This window comes from Nuphar pumila, chromosome 6 (assembly GCF_984573655.1).
Source record: "Nuphar pumila chromosome 6, dmNupPumi1.hap1.1, whole genome shotgun sequence".
NCBI lineage: Eukaryota > Viridiplantae > Streptophyta > Magnoliopsida > Nymphaeales > Nymphaeaceae > Nuphar > Nuphar pumila.
Genome location: NC_143254.1, coordinates 113,061,675 through 113,074,128, shown reverse-complemented (window position 1 = coordinate 113,074,128; position 12,454 = coordinate 113,061,675). Strand labels below are relative to the sequence as shown.

Sequence of the window (12,454 nt, the reverse complement as noted above, 5' to 3'; positions counted from 1 at the left end):
GTAGTTTTGAGACAAAACCGCAACATATAATTTTTTGAATAAAAAATGTAATTTATTTATAAGTTTTTTTTGCCTCTATTTATTTATTTAATTTAAATTTTCAAATGAGCCGGCTCAAGCAATGAATCAGCTCGAGCTGGTGACAAGTCAAGCTCAGGCTCGAGCTTGTATTGACAAAGCCAAGCCAAGCTGAACATGGCACACTGGGCTCGTCCGGCTCCTTTACCAGCCCGCAGCACGAGGCTTTAATTTTATTTTAGCGTTTGGCTGGTTCATGAGTTTCATGATTTCTTCTTCTTCTTCTTCTGAGAGAGAGAGAGAGAGATGGGTAGGGAGATTTCAGAGAGAACTCAGACCCCACTCGAGAAACGGCCGGCAATTCTAATGGTTGGCTCTTCCAATGCCGGGAAACGCACCATTCTCTCTAGTAATCCATCTTTTCTTCCCCCCCCCCCGATGAATCCAGCGGCTTTCTGTCCCCACTCTTGTTTCTCGTTATACATGCTTCATTTAGGTTCTTGATCTTTGATTGTTCAGTTCCTGCTTTTTGCTATTCGTTAACACCATTTCTGGGGCAATCTGTGCGTATGTTTCTTTGACGCAATTGGGTTTCTCTAGGGTTTAATTCTCTAATTATATCCACTCTACTGACCATTGTTGAAAGTTGAGATTTTTGGTTGGATGGTAAACGTGGTTCATGGGATTAGATTATTAGATAACTAATTACCTCCAATGTGAAAAATGCTCCACTTTGGCTTTGATTGATGGGTATTTTTCTGGATTGTGAACTGTTAGGGATATTTGCTGCAAGATGGTGTGTCTGTTCTTGGGATCAGATTGTTATAAAGAATTAGCTGGTTTGTAGAATTGCTTTTGCGTTGGCTATGATTGATGGGCATCAAGATGTTACCGGCGTTGATTGCTGAATCTAGTAAAGGTTAATCAATGGTATCTCAACTGATTTGAAGTGGCCAGAAGGTTGGCTTTCTCATAGTAAAAAATAACTTGGTATGTGGGGATTGATGCAATTGGAGGATACTTGGATGGGAATGTTTGATAGATGAATAAGCTGGATTACGGGGATTTTAGTGAGCTGCTGGAACTGCTAATATCGTAGCGTATAGGTGCATAAATTTTCGTTCATATATTTTAATGATGGATCTGTGTTAACTGTGATCTGCTGGGGAAAATGAGAGTTTCAGGTTGTACTTGGAGGCACTTCCTTCGGAACATATCTATTCCATAACAGAATTCTCTAAATTTCTTAATCTAGCATTTTTAGTTTTGCACCACTAAATACTATAGGTTTGCTTGTACTTCGTTCAAGTGTAGTTAGGCCTGGAAGTTAAGATTGTTGGTTTCCATCTTGTATTATAGAAGCTTTTGGTTAGTTATTCTCACAGAATTTTATCTAGCAAAGCACAAACTAGAGACGGTATCTTTGATGATTTGTTGTTCACTTCACTCTTGTTTAAGAAGTTATGATTTATTTTTGCAAGTCATTAGAGAATTGCATCTAGAAAATGGCATCTTGGGCATGAAAAACTCCCATGATGCCATCCATGGGTGATATGAAGAAATTGATGTTTTTGCTGAAGGCTGATTTACAGTTGCACAAGTTGATGTTTGAAGTAGTTGCTTCCACCCCAAACCCCAACTTTTTCCTGTGTTTCATGTTTAATTTATGTGCTTATCTGGGATTCTAAATCCTTGCAGTCACATGATTTGATTTTAAGACAACATGCTTCTTTTCTAATGGATTGTTCTTCTTGTGCCGTGCATCTTCAAATTAAGTAGAAAACAGAAATGGAGTGAGTGTTATTGTGTAACATGATTCATCTCATGCTACCTGCACGCATGCATGGAGTGTCAGAATCTAAACATCTCTTTATGAAAATATTTGCCCCACTTGGTTGCAGGATTGCTTTCAGAAGACTTTTCAGATATGGACAACATAACATCTGAATTCTCTTGCTATGGGTGTGTATACTTTCTTACTGCTGCTTGTTAGTTGAGTTATTATATTGCATACCCCATTGCAACTAATGGTTTGGTTTCCAATTGTAATCTTTATCATACGATACTAAAATAGTTCTCCTTGGTTAATAGAACAGGTGGTCTATTGATACAAAATATTACACAGCTGATCTTTCCATATGGATTGAACATGCTGGTGATAGATTTCCTGTGAGTTCAAGGCCAACCTGCCAGCAGCCATCAGCACTGGTGATGGTATTCGACTTGAGTAATGTTAGCATCTTTTGTAATATCAAGATTTTCTTTTTGAGTAGCGTTAGCATCTTTTGTAATATCAAGATTTTCTTTTTGAGTAGCGTTAGCACCTTTTGTAATATCATTATTTATTTTCAAAAAGATTTTATGTTTTGATAGTGGATGAAGCTGGTGTCTGCTGTCTTTAATACAATTATCATGTTGTGCAGATGTCATCTTTTGTAGCTATCCAAGATTGGGCTTCTGTTAATGATCTCCAAGGCTTTGAAATACTGTTATGTGTTGGTAACAAAGCAGACCTTGTCCCAGGCCACTTTGCTCACACTGAGTACAGAAGGCGCTTGCAGAAGCACGGGGAGTGCTCCAGTGACCCCCATCCAGAATTCCTAGATTTTGGAATCCTTGACAATGAAGGCTGTAGCTTGCTTGGTAGTGGTGAAGAAGAGGTGCCTTCATCTGAAATCAGAAAATTGTGTATGGATTGGTGTGAAGAACATAACATTGAATATGTTGAAGCCTGTGCAGCAAACGCTGATTTTGACAAATGTAAGTTTTATGCTCACTTATACAGTAGTTTAAGTAACTAACCATGCGCTTTGCGGTATCAGCCTTTTATTTGCTAGTGCATTCTAGGATTGTAAAACAAATTGGATCCTGGTTACATCAAAATTAAGTCCAATCATTTTGTCCTATTTGTTGCCTTTGAAAAATGACATCTTGTCTCAAGAATTTGTTTAGTTATATTCATATAGAAGTTTAAAGCTGATACATTATGAAACATGTATCAGAAAAAAACATTTTATCCAAAAGGGTTCATCAGGGCATAGAATAATAAGAAATTTCTTCAGAAAGCCTTGATGAATGCCTACAGATTCTCATGTAAATTTTATTTCATCTTGGCTTTTAACATTATCTGCATTTATAAGAAATGTTTATGACAAGCTTAACTTGTTTGTTGGATTCTGATAGTTGTAGCTGACATGACTACATTTAATGCAACTTAATCCACTTGGTACCTTCCTATGTTTGTTTGCTTAGGAGTGTAATGAAGTGTGTGGGAGCCTCCAATGAGAATGATTCAATCACGAACACACTATCACCAAGAAAGAATATAATGCACAATGGCCCAACACAAGCAGAAAAGTGCTAAATAATCTCAAAAGAGACAAGAACACACATTGAATAGCTTTTAGAAAAGCATTAGAATACAATTTGAGGGGGAGTGTTAATATATATATATATATATATATATATATATATATATATATATATATTTAACACTCCCCCTCAAACTTACAGTGACTCACCGTAAGTTTGCAATTACAAAAGAAAGAACCCATTACATAAAAAGTCTTCATTGACTCCAAGTTCTTTCATCATTTGTTTTCTTAAAGGGTGCTATTGATCTTCAATCATATGCTCTATTATACAAAGGGTCTTTAGGATCTTCAATATCATCAATACTTGGGAACCTATATATATATATATATATATATATATATATATATATATATATATATATATATATATATATCATAAAACATAAAATAAGATTTCAAAATTAACTATATTAGTTATATATTATGGAGAGAGGATGACCAAACATACCAAAAATACAATATATATATATATATAATATAAAAAAAAGATGAGTGTTAAGACAAAAATTTTAAGCACAAAATTTTAAACATGATAAAAAATGCTTAATTTTGAAAAAATAAAAAACATATATAAAATGATCATACTTCAAAGGAATCTAATTTAGAAGAATGTAATCACAAAATCAACACATATTTCGTAGATATTGATCGAAGAATTTGAGCACAAAAGTACATGTTATTAAATAATCATGCATGCATAATATCCCAATACTTCAAAATGAGAAAGTAAAACATACTAAGCAAACTCCACAATCATGCATAAGATGTGAAAACAGCCAACAACAAAGGGGAGTTAACTTCATGCATTTAAGATAATCAACACATATATATTTTACATGTAGTCATATTTAACACATAAATATGAACCTTTAAATATTACGAGCAAGATCAAAAGAAAGCAATTATAAGACAACTCACCAAGGAGTTAAATCCACATAAGGAGAAAATAAAATATTCATGAAAAAGGTTTTTTAAAAAAGTAGCCATTTCATACAAATGCCCAACGAAAACAATGAGGAAATTCAGAATTCCACATACAAGAAGGTTTAATATCACAGATAAACATAATTACAATGAGGAAATTCAAAATCCCAATAATAAAATATTCAAATACCATGTAATGAAATGGTGATATTCAAATATCACCACCAAAGTCCACCAAATGGATACACAAATGGACAATAAAAAAACTCACAATGGAGTCCATTCACAAAAGACGAGTTAACTAAATTCATGCACACACCAATGTGTACAAGATGACTAATATGAGACACATACATATCCGACATGCAATTAAAGCATATCTAATGCACATAATGTATGAAAATTGTTTTCAAAGAACAACGATTTTTCATACAAAATAACATGCAAGAAAATATTTCAATGAATAGACATTTCCCATACAACGACAAGCGAGTAGTAAAAGTTTAGAAATTTTATGGAGAGAAATTTTAAAAAATCCCACGTAACAAAAAGAATCATATTTGTAAATCTCAATACCAATTTGCTCACCACAAGCAATCACCTCTTTGACCTCCAACCCCAAAAACCTCACAATTCAAGTGTATCAGCGCATAGGACAAGAGATCAAACACAAATGTCAGAAATAACCGTACTAGTGACCGTGCACCAGCAATATCGACTATCTAACAATACAAACCAACTACAACCATAAGAGGTGCACATACACATCACAAATGATTGTAAACAATAACGTCAGTTACAATGGGTGCACATAACTCACCACAACTATGGTTGTAAAACTGATAAACAAAAATCTCTTATCTAACAAAAAATAACACTCAAATAAGAGATATAAGTGGAGAAATCAACGAGGTAAAGAGAGCTTGTAATGGAATCAAACCACTGTCATCGATATCACTGATATTTTGAAAATATCGTGATATTATCTACTATTTCAAGGTAGCCGATAATATCGGGAATATATCACAATATTTTCAAAATATCGCCAGAAACAAAATATCGCGATAATATTATGATATTTTTTTAGATTTTTTTTTTATATTTTAAGTTTGCATTTCCTATTTTTTTGTTTCTTCTATGTTTTAAAACCTTTAAAACATGTTTCTTTATATTTTTGAAAGAAAAATAATGCAAAACCTATTATTTTCTTATCTATTTTGTTATTATTTATCTATTTTTGATTTTTTTTAAACTCCCGAGATTTTTTTGAGATATTCTTGAGATTTTTTAACTTTTGAAAATCTCTCCGAGAAATTACCTTTAACGATATAGGTGACTATGAATTAAACTAATGTCATAAAAAATGATTTACAAATCAAGGCAGGGATATTAAATTTTACAAACTTTCGAAACCCCATGGTTTTAAAAATAGATAGCCATCACATATAAACATAATTATAAGCATCCATCATAATAACAATAGCCAAATATGCAAATGAGTGATACAACACACTCATAGAACCAGATATCAAACAACCATCAGTTAGAACCAAACTATAAGCCAACAATCTAAACCGATGAAAACTGAGGTGCACACAACTCACCCCAACAAACATCTCTGGTTCAACAAAAGCAACATGGATTCAGAGGCCAATCAACTATCAATTAGACCCAAAATAAGTGTCAAGACGACACTCATAAGCCAAGTATGAACATGACACTTATAAGCTTGATAATTCTGACTGATAAGATGACTTGAGGTGCACACATAACTCACCTCAACAGCTAACTCCGACCGAACAAGGCCAAAAAAAGAAATGATGCATCATATAAAATTCCGTGATGGACAAAACAAATGCCATAAGAAGGCAATATAAGCACATGAAAACTAATTTCTAAATAAGAGAGTTCACGCATAAGAATCGATTTGAAAAAACAAAGTTCTCAATCAAACCCAATATAAATAGATAAATCATGTGCAAAACAAGATATCAATTATTAATGTCTTCTGCAAGCAAAGTCAATCAAGATTATATCAATAACAATGGTGAATGATTATGACCAATATAAGAAAACTATATAGAAAAATAACTCAATTTAAATAACAAGTCTACTATGGGACAACAATGACATGTAATATCAAGGAAAAACCACATATAGAGATTCTCAAAGAACCATATATAAATCCAAGACCAAGAGCATATATAATTACCACCAATCATGAATACTCAAAGCAATAAGATAATAACTTATAACCATATATGCTATACAAAAACTATGAAAATTAAAGTCAACCATTGAAGCCACATAATCGTAAAAATATGGGACATGAGCATGTCGATATGAGAGCATACAAAATATCCATGGTATTACCAAAGAATTTAAAATCATGATGACTCAAGGTATACACCATACAAGAATCTAAAGTTCTTAAGGAACACATTTTTGACATGAAATTCACATAATATACCTAAAAATCATGCTTTGACACATGCTTAAAGTCACCAATGATCATTATGATAATACATAAAAAAATAGTATTTTGCAAACAACTTGGATAAGCATAATATTTAAGATTTTTAAGAAACCGCACTCTTGCAAAATATAATTTTCATGATGATATTTTTCAAAAAATATGCATATTCATATTCAAAACATATATTTCAAGTAAACATGCTTACACAAAAACATATATCAACATGCAATAATTTTCAAAAATTCTAATTTTAATTAATTTGAAAACATATTCATTTTTAACATATTTAATAAATAGCCACAATATTTAAAAAAACATTTTTAAATATATACCTATTTAAAGTAGAGAATCCAAAGAAAATACATACCAAAATTCGAGAGTCGCGAGCCCAAGCTGTACATCAATTCAAATCTTTCTTTTGAAGCACAAACACAAACAAGATACCAAGACCAAGATGCCTTGCTCTGATACCATGTAATGAAGTGTGTGGGAGCCTCCAATGAGAATGATTCAATCACGAACACATGATCACCAAGAAAGAATATAATGCACAATGGCCCAACACAAGCACAAAAGTGCTAAATAGTCTCAAAAGAAACAACACACATACAAAAAAATTTGTTTATTGAATAGCTTTTAGAAAAGCATTAGAATACAAAGGCTGACCATTGGGAAATGCCCCAACGTCTATAATGGGTGCAATGACAACAATACCCATGTATGAAATGATCAAAACGCCCCTGATGGGCAGACTAAATTACCAAAATACCCCTGTATGGAATGATGAAAATGACCCAGATGGGCAGACTAAATTACATCAAGATATACTAAGGAATATATATATATATATATATATATATATATATATATATATATATATATATATATATATTAACAAGGAGTCAATGAACTGACACATCAAACCAGAGTCCCTAATTACTAAAGCATGATTTAATCAAACAGTTGCTAAAGAATTGCAATGACCAAAGCTCATTATTATCATAATATGAATAATGGCAACATTGAAAATTAGAAACCAATGACGTGGAGTGTTGTTTGCTATTAGCCATTTGTAGGTTTGTGTGAACTTCTCCACCTCCTTTCTTATCATATCCCTACCGTTCTTTCTTTATTCTGGCACATTGTAGTAGCGATCTAAGATATTATTGCAGATCATGTTCACCAAGAAATGTCCCAAAATCTGTTTTTTGGAAAGCTAACCCCTAAGTTAAACCCAAATGTGTATGGAGTAAGGGCTAATCTAAACCTAGACCAGCCTAAGCCAATGATCTACTAGGTTAATACATTTCTCTTACTAAATCTGGTTCAAAGTCATACCAACCAGCCCAAGGAGCTCAAACCAACACCAGGGAATAAACCTGGGAATCTGGTCATAAATAAACTTTAGCATTCGTCCTTATCGTACTGGACTGCACTTTCATGTCTGCTACAGAGCTGTTGTCCAATAACAATTCCGAGCAAGGTCATCTCTTAGCTGAGAGTTGGATGCATGCAAAGTTTATCATATAAATAAAATGTAACAAGCTAATATCCTAATATTAATGGGATTCTTCTAATATGATCTGTTAGAGGTCTAAATTGAATCAAGTTTGGGGCTATAATCCACTATCCTTTTCCATAATTTTCTAAAGAGCCTATAACCCGAGCTAAAGTCATTACACACTGCAACCAAACTTTGAAATTATTAATATGCTTCTAGTAGGACCTAAATGGGCCCCTGGAATAAATTTGGCCATATAAGTACAATCCAAATCAGTTCCTTGGCCATAACAATATACTAGATAGCTAGACTTAGTGTGGCAAAATAGGAGTTATATCTCAGAATCAGTAATGATCTAAGTTTTAATGCAGTTTTAAGAAGTGTTCACATTGACAGGAAGATTAAGATAGACATATTGTAGAATGCATTTTCATTAGTTCATTTTTGGATGTTCCTGTTAAAATGTAACATATATAATAATAATATAATATAATATTATTATTATATATTTATTTCCTTTTTCTTTCCCTTTTTATTTTTATTTGTTATCTAGTTCATTTAGAACTAGATACTATAATCTAGTCAAGTCCCAACTAGGACTTGACTAGAATATAGTCGTTGGACCTAGTCCAGCGGCTATATTTAGAGCCGTTGGACTAGGTCCAATGACTCTCAAGGAGAGCTCTAAAAGCGCTCTCCTTCACTCCTCTCCCTCTTATATAAATAGGGGTGATCCCCCTCCATTGTAGATCAATGCTTTTTAAGCATTTCTTGTGAGAAATAAAGAATTATTATTTTTATTGTGTTCTTCCATTTATACCCTTTTATAGGTTGTGTTTGAGGTGTCTCCAATAGACACTCTTTGAGGGTTTCTCGTGCTTTTGTGGAAGACCACCATTTGATTACAGTTCCTGAGATTGTGCACATATTAACATTTCTGGCAAATGGAAATGTTCAGGAAAATCCTTAATTATTCTATGTTTTCTTTCTTTCCATATACTTCACACAAGATACCAGTTCTTCCTGTTAGGTTGAACTTCTCTTCCGAAGCAAGTTTCTACAACTTGGGACTCTAGAGGTGTTCTCTTCATCTCCCAACCATGCTTGTTGAGGAGTGTGCCAAAGAAAGGGGGACACTCAGACATATGCTGTGTTGTCCTGTTAGGTGTTTGACAAAGTACACATTAGCTCATAAGATGGTGCCCTTTTGCTGGGAGATTGTCAAGTATGTGCAATTTTATAATATTTGCCAAATGAATGTTGTGGCACTTATATCTTCGTATAAGATCTTTTGTGTTTAGGTATTAGTTAAGCAAATGTTGTGACCTTTCATGCTTGTAGCTCTTCTAGGAGAAAAAGGGTTGCAAACGACTCAAGCAGTGAGACACATCAAGGAGCAACAGAAAATTCCATAATTTCATTTCCCACGTCCAGCTTGACTTCTTGCTCTTCAATATTAGTTTGAGGTTTTCTTATTCTTGAACTTATTTATCCCCCCAAATTGGCCGCCGTACTCGTGTTGTGTCGACACGGGTACGAGTACCGGACGCAGTGCGGGTACGCCCTGGGTTGTGTCCAACCCAGACCCAATTTTTTTTTCTGTCGAAACCCTCCCCCTTCTTATCCTCGGCATCAGGAGAAGGAGAGAGGTGAGAAACCGAAAGAGGGAGAGAGTGAGAAACCGAGAGAGAGAGAGAGAGAGAGAGAGAGAGAGAGAGAGAGAGAGAGAGAGAGAGAGAGAGAGTACCTCCTGCTCTTCTTCTTCTCGTTGCAACAAACCGTGAGAGAGAGAGGCAGGGAAGGGACACGCCCTTCCCCTTTTATAATACATGCTTGGTTTCGTTAACCAGGTTTGGACAAGTCTAAACCTGATCAACTAAGCTAAAAAAAGGATTTTTTTCAAAAATTATGTTTACAGTTTTTTTTTTTAATATGGACCCTAATATAGATCCATACATGATCCAAACCCAAACCTTCTCTCTCTCTCTCTCTCTCTCTCTCTCTATATATATATATATATATATATATATATATATATATATATATATATATATATATATATATATATATATATATATATATATATATATCTGTGTCCCCATACCCTCATTTTTTAAAATTGCCGTGTCATACCCTTTGTACCCGCACCCGTACCCATACCCATGTGATATAGGTCCTAACCTGCAAGTTCTACAGAACTTGTGCCGACTTGTAAGTTATTTGTGTTTAGCAGTAGGATTTTAGGTGTGCAGTACCAAACCATGTTATATGTAGAAATGCAAACCAGAATAGTAACTAATTGCATAAAAATGTTTAGCTGATCATGGTCATCTGGTGCCAGCTATGTCACATGGATAATGTATTTTGGCCCTGTCGTGTGCCCAGCCATATTGAAAACTTCATAAAAATGGCCATATCCCCATATCCACGTGATGTAGGTTGCCAGGTATTAGTACATGTAAGATTTTGAATAGCTAACTAGCAAAAGAAGTTCAAGATTCATGTTCCACTAACAAGAATTCCAAGTCTATCAAGCATCATGTACTTAGATAAATATTGAATTATTTATCATCATTTATTTGGTATATGTATATTTAATGATTTTTTGTTATATTATAATACAGTCTCCTTCCACTCTGTAAAATTTCTACCAATTATGAATTATAATTAAGAAAATAATTTCATTATCAAATTGGTCCATTCTACACGTTTATGTTTCATGCTATATATATTGCATATGATGTAAGAGAACATGTGTACTTTTTTGTGGGTCATGTTGTGTAAGGGGCTGAACAGGTCTGGAACATATTATTGTGGTACGTTTGCTGGTTTAGTGCGAGGGTCCTTGGCTCAGAATTACTAGGGGTGGTGCTAATCCATTGCTATTAAATGGTGTGAGGAATTTAGGCCCTCTGTCAAAACGGCCTCCCATTGAAGAAAAGCACTATACTTGCTTTGATTGTGCTGGGCTTTGTGATGTATCTATGTAAACGTGGAACTGTTGCCTTTTAGACAGGTTTGTCAGTTGATGGAGATCTCCAAGGTGTAGATCGGATCTATAGTGCCCTGTCTGCTCATATGTGGCCTGGATTGATTATGAAATCTGAAAATAAGATGCCAGATGTGAATGCACATTTTCTGGAGAAAGGTGCTACTTAGCAAATTGACTATATCATTCTTTTCAATGCTTTACTGATTTTCACTCATATTTTTGGTCATGCCACTGATAGATTTATAATAATTATATTCTTTGACAGTATCTTTGGATGAAGAGTCTGATATTGAAATCGAATATGAAATTATATCTAAGGGTTCAGCTGAACCCTGGGACGACACAGATGACACATGGGTTGCTCTCAGTGAGCCTGGTAGAGCTGGAGATTCGAAAGAAACCGCTGATGGAAATGTTTCTGTTGAGGAACATGTTTGTAGCCCAGGAGAACAGCAGGCATTTGTATCAGATGAATCGGTTGCTGCTGTGGAAGAAGCTGCTGTTTCACCAAGTGTAAGACAAAGCGTAGCTGAGCCAGAATATGAAGATACACAGCAGGGTTATGAGGATCTGGAACAGTTGATGTGCGAGATCAGTCACATGCGAGAGAACTTGAGACTGATGCCTGACATTCAGAGGAAGGAGATGGCAACAAAACTTGCCATGAAAATGGCTGCCATGTTTGCAGACAGCAGCGATGATGATGGTAACTGATGAGTGGATGGAGCGTAAGATATTGGAATATGCCAAGAGTTTTCTGTTGCAAATTATTTACTGTTTTTCCATTTGGTGTTCCCTTTTCCAAATCTTTCATGTTTCTATCTTGTTCTTTAAGGAAGTTTGTTTTTCAGCCACAGGGGCTAGTGTATGTATCTTGTCTATTTCATGAGTTAATGCTTACTCTAGCAAGAATATGTTACAATATTTCATACTAATCTTATTTAATGTGAAAGGATGGCTGGTTCTTGGTTAGGTTGGTTCATCTGAGTGCGGCAGTAGAAGCTGAGGTTGGTCCATACATAATCAGAGCAGGCCTGACCGTGATGATCACTGAGATGTACTGGATCTGGCTGGAACTTGGGCCTGGTAACCTAAACTCAGCCTGGCATATTCCTTGTTAGAATGAGTAATCTAGGCTGACAATGCCATGATAATGTCCTACGCTGGGA

At 34.6% G+C, this 12,454-nt stretch overlaps 1 protein-coding gene across 1 annotated transcript; it reads left to right on the top strand.

The window, feature by feature from the left end:
* The first annotated feature begins 326 nt into the window (after positions 1-326).
* LOC149835756 (uncharacterized) lies at positions 327-12,237 on the top strand. Its single transcript, XM_090010649.1, has 6 exons — positions 327-427; positions 1,920-1,980; positions 2,115-2,250; positions 2,442-2,778; positions 11,310-11,441; positions 11,551-12,237. The coding sequence occupies exons 1-6, from the start codon at positions 385-387 to the stop codon at positions 11,997-11,999; spliced, it is 1,158 nt and encodes a 385-aa protein (XP_089866775.1). The 5' UTR covers positions 327-384; the 3' UTR covers positions 12,000-12,237.
* Positions 12,238-12,454: the final 217 nt, after the last annotated feature.